The sequence below is a fragment of the Chlorocebus sabaeus genome, chromosome 7 (genome assembly GCF_047675955.1).
Source record: "Chlorocebus sabaeus isolate Y175 chromosome 7, mChlSab1.0.hap1, whole genome shotgun sequence".
Classification (NCBI taxonomy): domain Eukaryota; kingdom Metazoa; phylum Chordata; class Mammalia; order Primates; family Cercopithecidae; genus Chlorocebus; species Chlorocebus sabaeus.
In genome coordinates this window covers 1,034,878-1,051,306 of record NC_132910.1, presented here as the reverse complement: position 1 = coordinate 1,051,306, position 16,429 = coordinate 1,034,878, and the positions used below count along the sequence as shown (strand labels likewise).

The following is a 16,429-nucleotide window of genomic DNA, read 5'->3' as shown; positions in this document are numbered from 1 at the left end:
GAATACAGCTCTCCTATCTGTTTATTTTTATCTTAATTTTACCATGATAAGCTCCTTTTACTTTTCAGCTTAGAGATAAGGGAATAAGAACAAAAAAAATGCATGTTTATTTTTATACAAACAATGGAGAGCTGAAAAAGAATAATCAGTGATCATGTATACAATAACCCACTATATAATGACAGCTATTTAAAAAGCTTTAAGTACTTATCTCCTTTAATTCTCAGAACAAATTTACAAGATACTCTCATTACAGATGAAGAAATCTTGGATTAGACAAGTGGTTAGGCAACTAGACTAGGGTCCCACAGTTCCTGGGTGGCAGAACCTAGACTCAAGGGCAGGTCTTCTGGCTTGATCAAGTAGAAAGGATGTTTTATAACTATTTCTGAAAGGGGATTACAGGTTTACCTAGTCTGGGGGGCTTTTTTCATTGTTCCTTTCAAAAGTTCTGACATGTTCTAATTTTTCCTCCATGGATATTTCTTTCAGGAGTCTAAGTAATATGAATGGATCAGATTTAGTGTAATTTATCTCTTGTTGCTGTTAAAAAAGAATTACTTTATGGTCCAAAGTACCAAAAAGGGCCTGGCGCATGCCTATAATCCCAGCACTTTGGTCTAGGCAGACGGATCACTTGACCTCAAGAGTTCGAGCCCAGCCTCGGTAACAGAGCAAGACCCTCTTTATATAAAGACAAAACAATAATTAAAAAATTACTAAAAAGATCTGAGATAATGCAGGGAAAATAACAGAAGAAGATCCTACTCAATTGTTTTTATAGAATGCTAAATCTAGCATTAGCATTAGAAATCTCCAAGGAATTTTCATCATTTTTGTATGAATAACTCCCAATGCTCTTAAGTTTATGGCCCTCTCCCCCAACTGTTACTCTTAGGTCAAAAGGACAATGAAAATCATCTAATAAATAAAGCATTATCCATCAGCCTGTTGCTTTTATAAACTTACCAAAAATTCTGAGAATAAGGTAAAATGAACTGGAATCTAGAAAATTCATGACACAGAAACTAAATTGTGATCACTTTTATCTAAAAACTGATGTCTCCTAATGAAGAAGTTCCAAAATCACTCCATTCTCTTTCATAAACTATTGTATAAAAAAAAATTTCCAGCTTATTAATATAGTACCTAATGCATGTTCCACATAAGGGATTTTCCTTTAATAAGGAAAATAAAAATTTCAGGTATCTCTTTTAGAATAAACCTTATCTAGTAACAGAGTTTTGATATCAAGATTTGTTATAAAACTACAGTTACCATTTAATTTGAAATGTCTTCTCCAGAAAAACAAAGTATATCAATCAAGTTACCTTACTATGGTATCATCTAGGAGCCTGTTACAATCGCAGATTTCTGGTCCTACCATTTAAGTAAGTTCCCTTTGTTTAATGTAAACAATACAAACATTAAACTCTAAGAAATAACACAGATACAAAAAAGATTCCTACAACAAAATGTTCCCTACCCACGGGAGTGGTTTCACACATTCTCCACAATAAATGAACATTCAACACATAATGCTAATGAAATTTTTCTTATTATCTTAAATTATAAAAAATACATCCTATCAGTTTGCAAAAGGCATGACGGAAGCACAGAATTAAAGATTCCACAAGTTTTTACAACAAATCCAACTACTCATCCATTCCGTTTATCTCTACCTCCCTTGAAAAGCCTATCTTAACTCCCAAACCCAGAATTCTAGCGAACAAAAGGTTGAAAGCACTTCAGTTGCCAATCACTAGAAAATAACTGGCCATCTGTTCTACCTCTACTGTATATAGTATAGATATAAACCATCTATATAGTATAAATATGTAATATATATAGTATAGATATGTACTATCTATATGTAGTATAGGTAGAGCAGATGGCCAGTTATCTTCTAGTGATTGGCAATTGAAGTACTTTTCTATACTATATATATAAAAAATGTACTATTATAAATGATCAAATTCTATAATAATGAAACTAAATGTATTTCAAAAAATAGGAATTTTCTTATGTTTAGTACATTTTGCTTATGTAGCAATCTGGTAGCATCTTTACATAAGACAGTCATACAGCTTTGTAAGTACCCTGACCTCTCCTTGCTGTACCCTCCCCCCAGGAAAGGTTCCCCTAAGCCTAGTGCCTCCAACTACCTAACAGTCATACATTTTTGTCTCATAGGTATAGAGAGGCAGGATAGACAGCATTGAAGAAATGACTCAAGACAGCTCTTACCTGATTTTTCCACAAGAATTTTATTTATAGTCTTCGTCTCCATCTTATACCTTACACCCCAGCCCTCCTGTCGACCCTGTCTCAGCCAGTCAACTGACAGACACAGAATTAGAAGAAAAGTCTGTGCTCCCAGGGAAAAAAGAAATAATTTGTTTTGATTCTGAAGCCGTAAGATGGAAATCCAGGGATATTTTACAAAGGAAATACTGTAATACCCAGTGGACAGGTTTCATATGAATATACTTCAAGTACATCAGTGTTTAAATAAACTGCTGACTGGTATGAAAATCTAAGAATTTATAGAAATCTGAAATACATTTCCTTATACTGAATCAAATGGACTTGTGCTCATTTACAACACAACCAATCTGTAGCTAGGAAATGCCTTTACTAAAATATGCAAAGCTTATCCAAGATTATTCAAATGTATTTATAACATTCAACAGCATATTATAAAAGATCACAAGACAATCCTATTAATAACCCCCATCTCCTCAACAATTTTATAATTTAAATATTTTCAAGACCAAAACCTATCAAGTATTTTTAAAGACAAACTTTTACAAATAAAAAGTAGTACCTGATCCATCTGTGCCTGAACCAGATCTGACGGACCCATCTGTGAAGGAAACAGATTCAGAACCAGAGTCACTGGCCTCACTTCGAGTGTCATAATCATTTCCCTCCTCTTTCTGGTCTCTCTCATCCTGTTCATATTCTTCTTCTTCCTCCTCCTCCTCCTCTTCTTCCTCTTCCTCCTCCTCTTCCTCCTCCTCCTCTCCATCTTCATCTACCTCTTCATCTTCTTCTGCATCTTCTTCTACCTCTTCATCTTCCTCCACATCTTCTTCCACTCCTTCCTCCTCATTCTCAGTGTTGTTGCCTTGCTCATCAGAAGAACCACTGCTGCCAGTCTCATGGTCAGAGCCATATTCTTCAGAGTTCACTTCTTCCTTAGAAGACTGGCTGGATCTGCTTGCACGTCTATCCACTTCAAGCCCAATTCTCTGATGTTTAAAGAAAAAGGGAATCAGCAGTCATATAAAAGACAAGGTCAGGGTGAATAAACAGTTCTAAAGCCTCAAAAAGAATGGCTTTCTGTTTTATATCTGCAATAATATTTACTACCTCAGAACCGTCTGGCGTAGGAGATTTGGCCCTCCTTTCAGGATCCCTTTTCCGGACACAGGTTTTTTCAGGTTGATTCTTGTAAGGTTCTCTGGAGGCACTACTTGATAGACGAATTTTCCGATCAGCATCTAGACGCTTGTTTCTTTCAGATCTTTGATATTCCTCATTTTTATACTCTGTGACTGACTTTCCTTTTGTACTAACTATTCTTTTGTTATTGCTAACAGATGAGCTCAGTGGCTTAGAAACCAGTTGTCTTGAATGGACAGAAGGCTTTTGTCGTTTGGTATCAGTAGATTCCATTCGATCACTTTTTCTTTTTGATCCTTTAAAATACAAAAAAAAAAAAAAAAAAAGTAGTAGTAGTATTTGTAGTATTCCATTTATTTCACCAAAGATTGACAATAATATACATCAGGAAGGGGGGAAAAGGCCTCATTTCTTTAAAAGTCTTCTGAAAGATTTCTGCTCCAGAGTTAATCTAAAAGAAAACATAGCTTTCAACTACAGGAATAAATCCATATATTTGAAAAGTTTCATATATTAGGAAAAAAACAGATTATCCCCATTCATATGGATATCAGTTTGTTATGTACATTTAGTGTTAGGTGCCTCAAGGAATAAGTACAAAAAAGCACTTAAGTCATTTTCTTAAGAAATTGAATCTCCTCTATTTATACTGTTATTTCAAAAATAATAGAACTCTTACATACCCTTTTTCTCGTTTTTATCTTGTTCACTCTCTGGATTATACAGTTCATCATCTTGTTCTGGTACTTCAGTCAAAATATCATCTAGAACATTAAGTTCTCCATCTGCAAATAAAAAATTAATAGGGAAAAATCACTATCATTAAGCACGTACTTTTGAGTACTTACTAAGCGTGAGGTCACAAGTGCCCAGGGAGCTTTTACTTCACTTTTACATAAAAAAGCATTACTTTTATTTCAGAATCAAGACACAAGATTAATTTCTATAAAATAGAGGGTAAAGAACTGGCCAGTCATGGTGGCTCATGCCTGTAATCCCAGCACTTTGAGAGGCTGAGGCAGGCCAATCACTTGAGGCCAGGAGCTCGAGACTAGCCTGACCAACATGGTAAAACTCTGCTCTGCTAAAAATATAAAAATTAGCAGGGCGTGGTAGTACATGCCTTTAACCCCAGCTACTTGGAAGGCTGAGGCACAAGAATCACTTGAACCTGGGAGGCAGAGGCTGCAGTAAGCCAAGATCGCGCCACTGCACTCCAGCCTGGACGGTAAGAGTGAGTGTCTCAAAATATATATACATACATATATATACACACACACAGAGAGAGAGAGAGAAGTCTGGGCTATCTGGTCTACAAAGCCAGGAGTATACATCTCAGAAGGCATGAAAAGATATATTGGAGCATAAAAAGAAAATATAAGAATGTCTCTATTTTTACCTCATTCTTAAATTTCTAAAATTTCTGATGGCTTTAAAATGTGTACAATAAATTAGTATAGAAATACATATGTACAACCTATAAATACACATTTACCAAAAATGTGCACTCCACAATTACAAAGGGAAAACAACTTTACAGTGGAGAAATGTCGCACAGGCCAAATTAACCAGATACTTAAAGTTAACATCACCAGTAATGAGACAAATCAACATCATGGACCTCCTGTTACAATGCTCTGAGAACAGAACTATGCTTTTGTAATGTTCTATGCAAAATGGAAAGGCTGAACCTACATGAGGAAAAATCAGACAAACCCAAATTAAAGCGTATCCAAATATGTCACTGTCATGAAACAAAGAGTAAGAACTATTACATATCAAAGCAGACTAGAGAAGCATGAAAACTGAACACAGCCCACAATATTGGATAACTGAAAAACTGGTGAAATCTGAATAGCTTATATCAACGTAAATGTATCCCATTTAACGTGTTTATCAACGTTATTTGGTGAATTCGAACATCTGCACGTCTATTTCTTCATCTACTAAGTAATGAACGATTAAACATGTCTTATTCTATATGATTTGTATATATATTTTTAAAATAATAAAATTTTAAAGTGACAAAATATTTTTAAGAAGTAGTAAGCACTGGTTAGTATTTGTTGTCTTGAAAAAGGTTGTAAATATCAACGTTATTTTTCTAATTTTGACTGTACTACGGTTAAGTCAAAGAAAGTCCTTATAAGACATATTTAAGCATTCAGGGACAAAGCTGTATTATGTCTAAAACTTACAAATGGTTCAGGAAAAAATGTGCACACACGCACGTACACACACACACAGACACACAGAATGAGACAAACATGACAAAATGCTAACATACGCAGAATGTGGCTGGAGACTAAAAGAAAATTCTTCACACTGCACTTGTAGCTATTATGTTTATGTGAAATTATGTCAAAAAGGAAGTTAAACGAAAAAATTATCAATGCGCTGTACAATAAAAAAAGTTTAGAGCCTGCTGGTGTGGACTGTAAAAGCATAAAACTTATTCAGACAAGGGAACTATGACTATATTGACATATTCAATGCTCATGAAAGCATAAAACTCAGTTTTGTCCCCACTTCCACCTTGTCCAACAAGACAAACCTTAGAAGTATACACAAATACCATTTTAAATTTTAAAATAATGTACTAATGCTAATAGTAAATGTTTAAACATTATTCCAATACCAAAAAAATTTTTCCAAATTTAAGTTGTGCCAAAGAGGAAGTATAAAGCAATGAAAACCGATGAGACAGAACAATTATATTTGTGGCTTCAGGGAAAAAACAAAGCCCACTTGAATTACAGCAAAGTCTATTAATTAACCTGGGGGCTATAAACAGGTTAAAGGGGATTCAAATTTTCCCCAAAGCGGGAAAGAAATCAGTGACTGAAGAGAATAGTTAATAGAAATGATAAGAAGGTTACACGGGAAATGGAAAAGATAACATTTTCCTTTACATTTGAAGACAGACACAGTCTAAAGATATCTGTAAACTACTATGTCTGGAAAAGCAAAATTGATTATTTTGGGTGGTACCAATGCTGATATGTACTTTCTATCATTTTTCTAAAATGAAAACAGGTTACATGGGTTTTCATTTTTGTTTACTTTTAAAAATCTTATTTAAAATCCAGACATGTCAAACAAAAAAGCTTCTCTCATCATCTAGATTCATGTTTTTGCTAAGACAAAATTCCTTCAAGATCTGAACAGTGGCAAACACCATTTTTGGACTCTACATCATAAATAAAAAAAATAGTTTGACAGAAGTAAATCCACGTTTTACAGATGTTTAATAAGTACTGGGTCATAGTTCACTAATCAATAAAAAAGTAGATCCAACAGGTCTTCACAGAATCAAATACATTTGCAGAAAACAAAAAGAAAAAATTTAAGACTATCAAATGAAACAGGCAAATATAATGCTATATAAATCTTTTCATAAAATCACTAGATCTTATTTGGAAATATCACCCCCGAACCCTGAACATTTATATATTATACACTTTAGACATGCTGCTAAATTTAATACAGAAAGAATTTTGCAGAATGTTAATTTAAATAAATTTAAGTTTCAAAGACACTTAAAGCCTGGTTTTCCTATAAAAAGGGGTATTACTGTTTTAAAAAGTTTTAATGAATTCAAATTCAGACATTGGTTGCAGTTTTAGAAAGCACCTATAACCTTTTTCAAGACAATAAATATTAACCAATCCTTACTACTTTTTAAAAATACTTTGTCACTTTAAAATCTTATCGTTTTTAAAATATATATACAAATCATATAAAATAAGGCATGTTTAATCATTCATTACTTAGCAGATAAAGAAACAGAAGTGCAAATGTTCTAGTTCACCAAATACACTTGTCTAATAACAAACAGATTAGTATGAAGTTCTGGCTTTACAAATCTACAGTTAAATTAGATGGGGAACAATAAAAGCACCTTTAACCAAAGTATAAAGAACACAAATGCAAAATATTAAAAGGACATATATACTAGCACATAAATTTCAAATTAGTGCACCAGAAAGCTCTATATCTTTAACATTACAACATTTAAAATCTACTGAAATATTCAAAATCAACTATAACATCCTCACTTAAATGATGTACACACTTTTATCCATATTACAGTCCATAACATCAATAAACTGTGTGGTTTTACCACAAACTGGCAAACTAAAACCTACAGGATAAACGTGGCCCACTGCCTGTTTAGAATGGTCTGCAAGAATGGTTTTTACATTTTTAAGGAAGGTGCTTATTAACAAGGGGAAAAAAAAAAAAAAGAAAGCAAAGAATATGTCAGAAAACACTTACAGCCCACAAAGCCTATCTGGCCCTTTACTAAGAGTTTTGCCAACCCCTGACAAAATACAAATGACCAAATTTTAAGTTACTTTTCTCCATCATTGAAACTCCTTATATATATACTGGAATATGATATACAAGGGAAAAAGTCTTGGAGGTTAAGAAAATACAGGTTATAGCTTACATTTAGGTATCAGGAAATTCCCAGTCTTTCTGAGTTCAAGATTCTTCACCTCTGATAAGAGGCACTTAAAAAAGATCAGTTTTGGGGACAGGAAAAGGAGGACATTTGAATCTTCTATGAGTTTTCAACCTTTAAGACTCCCCTTCCTTATCACTATCGGACTTTAAGAGGTTGCCTGCCCCAATCCTCTTGCTAATGGACTACATGATATATATAAAACCTGGTCCAGAACACAAAACAAAATCCCTTCTTCAACAAAACAGGTATGGTATATACATACATGTTCCAATTATCTACTGCTGTGTAAGATGATCACCCTAAAACTTGACTTAAAACAGTAACATTTTTCATTATGGCTCATGGTTCCGGGGCTCGACCTGGGTCTCCCATGTGGCTGCTGTTAAATGGGGCTAGGGTTGGGGCTGAAATTATCTGAAGCCTTGTTCATTGACAAGTCTGGCTGATGTCTAGGCTAGGAAGATTCAAAGCTGGAGCCTCTCCAATTCTCTCTGTGTGATTACTCATCACTATGGCAGCCACAAGTAGGCAGACCTCTTACATGGTGGTTTAGGACATTCGTGTCCCAATAGAGAAAGGACCAGGAAGAAATCCAGCAACACTATCACAGTATTTATTCATCACAAAAGCTTACCTAGGTTCAAAGGGAGGGGACACATACTCTAATCACTGTTGACAGAAGTGTCATATATAATACATGACAGATGTTTCCAAAATGACGATAGTTTTAAGGATAAATATTTTAATTATATACATGAAGTGCATTTTTAGTAACAAAAAAATTCATTTAAATAGGTCAGTGTTAAAGCTTATAGTCTCTGGCCATAACCTTCACTGACTTGAAAAAGTACACTTTCCATACATTTTAATTATTTTTTTTAATGTAGAATGAATTACAAAAGCAGAAACATTTTAATACTCTCACAAGTTACTGCTATTAAAGACTATAATCATCACTGGCATATCCATTTTTAAGAATTACTATCTCTTTAAGATATAAAGTAATATCCACTAGTTCTAGGTTGACTTTCTTTAACTTACCTGAACAAATGTTTTTAACCATTTACTTTGTCCTGAAATTTAACACTATTGATATTCTATATAAATAGAAATATGTATGCTTTCAATTACTTCACAATAGTTTGACAGTAGCATCCCAACCCAAGAATAATAACAGTAAACAAAGATTAGTAAATAATAACAGTAAACAAAGATTGCCAGGTTACGAAAAGGTCTATAAACATACAATTTATGCACTACAAAAATCCTAATTTCTATGACACAAAGCACTTCACATTGAAAGTTTTTTTTAGAGGTCTATATAGAGAACTATATAGACATTAAAAATAACTTTTTTTTTTTTTTGGTAGACGGAGTCTCGCTCTGTCACCCAGGCTAGAGTGCAATGGCACAATCTGGGATCACTGCAACCTCCACCTCCCAGGTTCAAGTGATTCTCCTGCCTCAGCCTCCCGAGTAGCTAGGATTACAGGCGCCCACCACACCATGCCCAGCTAATTTTTGTTATTTTTAGTAGAGACAGGGTTTTGCCATGTTGTCCAGGCTGGTCTCGAACTCCTGACCTCAGGTGATCCACTTGCCTTGGCCTCCTAAAGTGTTGGGATTATAGGCATGAGCCACCGCGCCCGGCCTTTAAAAAAAATCGCTTTAAATCTCTTTAAAAAAAAAATTTTTTTTTTTTTGAGACAGACTTGCTCTGTTGCCTAGGCTGGAGTGCACTGATATGATCTCAACTCACTGCAACCTCCACCTCCCAGGTTCAATCAATTCTCCCTGCCTCAGCCTCCCAAGTAGCTGGGATTACAGGTACCCGCCACCAGGCCCAGCCAAATTTCTGTATTTTTAGTAGAGAAGGGTTTCTGCCATGTTGGCCAGGCTAGTCTCGAACTCCCGACCTCAGGTTAAAAATCTATAAAATTTTGTTCCAAAATTAAGATGTCACAAAAAGATGGATTTTTTTTATAATGTGCCAGTGCAACAAATAAGCTTAACAAAACAATCCTACATTAAACAGTATTTACATTTAGAGCTAAAATTCAAATCCATCCGAAAGTTTTATACTAGCAGTCTATAGAATAAACTCAGCTCTTGAATGCTGTTTTAAAAAATTCTAAGGATTTAATATGAAAACCCGCTTAAAAAAATACTACTTGATTATTAGGGGCCCAGATTCTCACCTGAAAACAACCAGCTGGAGTAGTCTAGTCTTCTGTTAAGACACAGAGAAGGTAACATATGTCAAAGATTTGCATGAGACAATCTGGGTTTATATCTGGTGAATCAGTGTATTTACTATCACTACATGAACAAAGAGCATGCTGGCTCTTTAAAAAAAGACAAAACAAAAAACCCATGATACTATTACCTAATGTATTAAGCAAGTACTTTATCTGCCAGATTCTGGCATGCACACATATCTGCAAACCCTGCATAACACTGATCTTAAACTTCAAAAAAACTCAAGGCTCAGTTTAATATACTAAGGCACAGGAACATCAAACTAGTTTTAGTATACAGTATATAATACTTTGGGAAAGAGGAAGAAAGCTAAAGGGGACAATCCTACTCAACTGCGGATTAACTTCCCTGACAGTTGCAAGCACTGTGTTGTCAGATCTTCCACATTTTCAAGAGGACTCTGAAACCCAGATTTTTATTTGGAATTGCATGACTTTTAAGTGCTGCCTCAATTAAAAACGAAACAGTTGGCTGCTAGATTCCATAGCTGGCTGCTAGATTCCTCTGTGAAAGTATAATCATGTGTGAATGTTTTGTATTAATATTATAATCAGTAACTATTAGCAAAATGAGTTTTGAGGTAAAGGTATAGATTCCCAGGATATAGGAAGTAAACAAGGACATAAAAAGAGTAACAGGTCGGGCATGGTGGTTCACACTTGTAATCCCAGCATTTTGGGAGGCCAAGGCAGGTGTATAGCTTGAGCTCAGGAGCATGAAATCAGCTTGGGCAACATGACGAAACCCCATCTCTACAAAAAACACAAAAATTACTGGTGCGCACCGCACCTGTACTATCAGCTACTCAGGAAGCTGAAGTGGGAGAATCACCAGAGTCTGGGAGGTCACGGATGCAGTGAGCCCTGATCGCACTACTATACTTCAGCCTGGACAACAGAATAAGACTCTGTCCCCCTACAACTAAAAAAAAAATCATCATTATTTTTAAAGCCTGTTCAAAAACTGACAAGATGTTAGAAATAACAAAGCTAGCTGTTTGTTGCTTGGCTGGGGGATTTTTGTTTTAGGTGAACATGGAAACTTAAAATTTACCATAATCTTTACATTCTTGTCCAGGAAGGTCACAAACCTTAACTCCAGGGATACCAGGGTAGAAAATTAACCTTTATCTGGGACAGTCATTTTTTACTGCAGAAGCTTCTGGGTCAGAAGACCGCACTATTTATTAAGATGTGAGGTTCCAGCATCAGACTAAGATTTAGTATTTAAAGAAAGTTAAATATTAAATATATTACACATTTTTTTTTCTAACACAAGGTACCAAAATAAATTATATTTTAACTCATTTAATATCATTTTAGTGGGATTTGGCAATGAAGTCAGATTACTAGAACCTCCCCCTTCTATATCTTGTAATGTACATCGTACGTTTAGACTAGTTTCTCAGTTTTTGTCATTCAAAATTCTCATTCCTCCAAATGAAGTTTAAAAACTTGGATTTCCCATCCAAAATTGCTGTCTTCTAAAAAATATACAATTTAAGTGCAAAGAAAGCATTTAAAATTTTCCACCTTCTCCTATAGATAAAATGAATATATTGGAATATCAATTACATACTCTATGCTTTATACAGCCCAAACTAAAGTGAACCAGGAAAGGCAATTTTATCCTAAGAAGCTACTATAGCGAGAGCCATGTATATACACAGTCATCATGTGCCACAACGTTTTGATCAATGATGAAAAGCACATACAAACGACAGTGGTTCCCTTAAGATTATAATGCCTCATCTTTACCATTTTGATGTTCAGATACACAAATACTTCCCATTGTGTTACTACCGCCTACAGTAGCATGCTGTACAGATTTGTTGCCTAGGGACAATAGGCTATACCACACAGCCTAGATATACCACCGAAGTTTGTGTAAACACACTATGGTAACACAACGAAACCACCTAACAATGCCCACCTTCACTGATAAATGACACATAACTATGTGTGTGCACAAGACTGTGTGTGTCTGTATACATATTTGTATATGCCTGCATGTAACCGTATGTGTAACAGCTGGGCATGGTGGCTCACGCCTGTAATTCCAGCACTTTGGAAGGCTAAGGCGGGCAGATTGCTTAAGCCTAGGAGTTCAAGATAATCCTGGGCAACATAGGAAGACCTCGTCTCTACTAAAAATAAAAAAATTAGCTGGGCATGCTAGTACACACCTATAGTCCTAGCTACTAGAGAGGCTGAGATGGGAGGATCACTTGAGCCCTGGGAGGTTGAGGCTGCAGTGAGCCATGACTGCCCCCACTGCACTCTGGCCTAGGCGATAGAGGCTGTCTGAAAACAACAACTGTGTGTATATATACAGTAGTCCCTCACTTATCCAAGGTTTTGCTTTTGAGGGCTTGTTACCCCCAGTCAACTGAGTCAATCACTGTCCAAAAATACAAAAATGGAAAATTCCAGAAATAAATAATTTATAAGTTTTAAACTGTGCGCTAAGTAGTGTGATGAAGTTATGCACCGTCCCACTCTGTACTGCCTGGGAAGTGAATCATCCCGTTGGTCAACAAATATTTGCATTACATATGTTACCTGCCATTAGTCATTTAGCTAACTGTCTCGGGTAGTAGATCAACTGTCCACATATGGCAGTGCCAGTGTTCAAAGTAACCCTTATTTTACTTAATAGGCCCAAAGCACAAGAGTAGCGATAGTGGCATATTGTAATGACTGTTCTACTTTATTATTGTTGTGGTTGATCTCTTACAGTCCTTAACTTATAAATTAAACTTCACCATAGACATGTACATATGGAAAAAAACACAGTATATACAGGATTTAGTAATATCCATTGTTTCAGGTATCCACTGTGGGTCTTAGAACATATTTATCAGGAATAAGGCTGGTAGAGGTTGGGGGTGGGGGGAAAAGTGTTGTATAACTTAAACTGAGAAACTCTTAGCTTTGGTTATCACACTGCACATGTCATATAACCAATCAGTTAACGAAGTCCAACCTGGTAAATATTCAAGGTACTGAAACACAATTACTGTATACAAGGAACCCAGTGAACAAGACAGATGTACTCTGGGCCCTCAGGGAGCTTCCAGTTGGGTAATGTAGAAAACATGTTATTTTTAATGCAGTAACTCATTACACATTACTCATACACGTTTTGGATAGATTATTTTTTAACTGTTCTTTGTAGGAAACTTTGTAAAAGCTTAATAAAATTTATACAAGGTGTCTGCAATAACAGAAAAGATGCCTATTTCCTCCTTATACAGAAAAATAGCATTTAATATTAGTTAACACCAATATTGTAACACTTTTCAAATCCAGTTTATTGGGCAAATGATCACCACAGGAAAGACAGGGAGCTGGCAATCTGCCCAGTTATATGGGTTTCAGCTTCTAGGTATGAGTATTATAGAAGCATAATTACAGATTATAGAAATTAATGTCTTTATTACCCAGATAGGTGCAAAACCCTTAATTCAAGAACTCTACGAACAGGAGTCTTTTCACTGTTCTGTGATTAATATAATTGCCAATTTCTGCAACTTAGACTCATTCGTTATCAAGATCTTAAACCATTTATGGAATCATTTGAGAAGGAACTTAACGTTTGTGACATGACTGAGATTTTTAGAGGGTTTATCCTTATAATTTCCTGTTTCATGTTAGGCAATAAAGCACTTAGAGTACCATTTTTCCTTAAGAAAGGAAGAGCCAAGTATTGATTCTAACTATAAAGCTAGGCATGCAATGACGATCAAGTAAATAATACAACCTGTAGGTTACCTAAAACTCTCCCCAAAACAAATAAACAATTCCAGTAGGTAGGTGCTAGTTCTCCATGTAGCCCAGAAACAATCTTTGTTCTAAACTATAAAGATAAAGCACTTATAAAAACTTTTTAAATAAAGTTATGAAAATTAAATTAAAAAAAAAAAAACTAAGCAAATGTGAGGCAAAGAACCTTCTCAAAAGTGGGGAAACGTATCCTATGTATAGACAACAGGTGACATCACTACTTCCCAATAATAGCTATACATTTTATGCATTTGTATTGCATTACCACCACTAAATCATTTCTAAAGCAAAACTTTTAAAATCATCTACTTTTCTTCTTCGATGTGCATTACTGCATCTACTCTATCAATGACTTGTAAATATTTTCACCGTAGACAACGAATTCTTGAGAAGTACTGAATTTCACTCATGTTTGTGTTTGGTTCATTTCGCCCACCACAACCACTACAGACTCCCATACCCACAGCTCATAAATTACAATCAGATGTTTGCTGAATACTTACTAATAAAGAGCATGTATTTTTAATAACTGAGTTAACTAAGTAAAAGCAGTTTCTTTTACTCACTAACACCATGCAATCCTATGTTCACATTCCTCCTCGATTTCTCAGAAAAAACAAAAAACAAAACACAAACTCAAGGAGATTTCTTAGCATTTAGTTTAAGGATGGAACATCAAACTGCTATAACCTAATCAAAGAACTGCTTTAGGATAAGGGCAGTATCTTAAACATATTCCCACCCACTCCACTTTCCAAGCTTGTCCCTATCCTAGGGCAGTTCACTGAAGCATGAAGACTCTCCTGATGTAGAAACCAGAAAAATTAAGAAAAAAGGATCACAGGCCTAAGTAACTTGACTCTAGAGCCCACTTAACAAACCCCCACAAAAATCTCCCAAATCAGTTAGGCACACAGAAGAGATGTGTGAGACACAGAGCAGCGACCGTGTCATATTATTAACTAAAATCTTTCCAAGACTATTATGTTAATCTTAGGGTTGAAAAAGATCTTAAAGCAGCATTTAATCTAAACCACTCTCCAGACAGATATTGATGTAGGACCCACATTAACATCTCTAGGGCTTGGGAACTTAGTATATCTTTCCATTATAGCAACATCAGTTCTCCCTACATTTCACTGAAATTTATCCCTCCAACTCTCTATAAGTTGCATCCATCTGTTTCTGACTGTACCCTCTGGGACCTACACACGTTTTTCTAGCATAATAGACCTAGGATTTCTTTGTCAGCCTAAGTCACATAGTTATCTTTCCAAACTAAGTATTTATTTTTCCAAGTACCATGTTTTTCCAAAATGAGTATTCGAGGAACAAAACGGCTAGTTCCCTTTACCTATTGAACAAGAACAGCCAGAAGTTATTTGCAGATATTTCTCAAGATTAATAATCTGCCAGTGCCACTTCTTAAACATGCTCACTTACCACACTACCAGTGTTGATCGCGGCATTAGGGGTTCTCAAATTTTAGTCTAACAGAAATGGTTGTCCTGAAAATACGCATTACATCCGCATGATCCTACCAAGAAATAAACCTAGGAGCTTGCAACTCAGAAAGGCCCCCTCTCAGCCCAAGACAGCTAAACGGAAAATCAAGCCTGAAATCCGGATCAAAGAAAAACCCTACCGAGATGAAGTGTTAGGCCATATGGAGACCGAGGACGAAAGGGCAGGCCTGGTCTCCGCCAATGAGTCCAAGTGTCTCGGTCGGGGCGACCGGCTCCTCACGAGGCAAGCTAACCTCCCCAACCCCCACTCCCGCCCCGCAACGACGACCACTGCTCCATCACTCCACTCCCGAGCCCCAGCCTCGCCTCCGCCCGTCACCTTTCTCCGCACTAACCTTTCTCCTCCCGACTGTCGGCCGCCATTGCTCCCCTTCGGTTTCCGCCGCTGCCGCCGCCGCCGCCGCCGCCGCCGCCGCTTAGACGCGACTCGCGCGGGTGCCGCAGCCGCGGCAAAAGCACGGGCCCGTCCGTCAGTCCGTCCGCCCGGCTGCGCGCGTCGCACTTGGCCTCTTTAACACTCAGCCTTCTCGACTCTTCCCTCTTTTTCCCTTTCTCCCTTCCTTTCACTCCAGCTTCCAGCCGCCTAGGCCCAGCCTTCTCGTTAGGGCTCAGACTCGAGCAGGGGTATGGGGGAGGGAAGGGAAACAGATGGCGACGGCGGGCGGCGCTAAAATGGAGCCTGCTTCCTGCGCGAAACAATCCCGCTCCCGAAATGCCGTGCGCTGTTTACGCTTCGTTCCTCTCCGGGAACGTCACAGTACGGAGAGGGGCGGGGAGGCGGGACGTGCAAAAGAACGTGACGTGACGTCAGCGCGTCACCCCGCTGCCCTCAGCCCACTGGTACCTGGAAGGAGTCTTATGCAGAGATTAGGTTGCCCATGCTGTTCATGGAGTTCCGGCTGTGCTGGCTATACCCGGATGGCGTAATTTTCCAACCTGAAACTCTTAGTGGGGTGCCTGCCAGGCCTTTTTAGCTAGAG

At 36.9% G+C, this 16,429-nt stretch overlaps 1 protein-coding gene across 3 annotated transcripts in view; it reads right to left on the bottom strand.

Moving 5' to 3' along the window:
• Window positions 1-16,167, bottom strand: part of YTHDC1 (YTH N6-methyladenosine RNA binding protein C1) — a 36,851-nt gene extending 20,684 nt beyond the window's left edge. For all 3 annotated transcript variants that reach the window (XM_007998565.3, XM_007998566.3, XM_007998568.3), the window contains exons 1-4: window positions 15,785-16,167; window positions 4,092-4,193; window positions 3,376-3,704; window positions 2,828-3,254 (exon numbers count right to left, since the gene is read on the bottom strand). In XM_007998565.3, the coding sequence (XP_007996756.2) occupies window positions 2,828-3,254; window positions 3,376-3,704; window positions 4,092-4,193; window positions 15,785-15,812 (886 nt within the window). In that variant the 5' untranslated portion in view covers window positions 15,813-16,167. The remainder of the gene's footprint in view (window positions 1-2,827; window positions 3,255-3,375; window positions 3,705-4,091; window positions 4,194-15,784) is intronic.
• Between the last annotated feature and the right edge of the window lie 262 nt (window positions 16,168-16,429).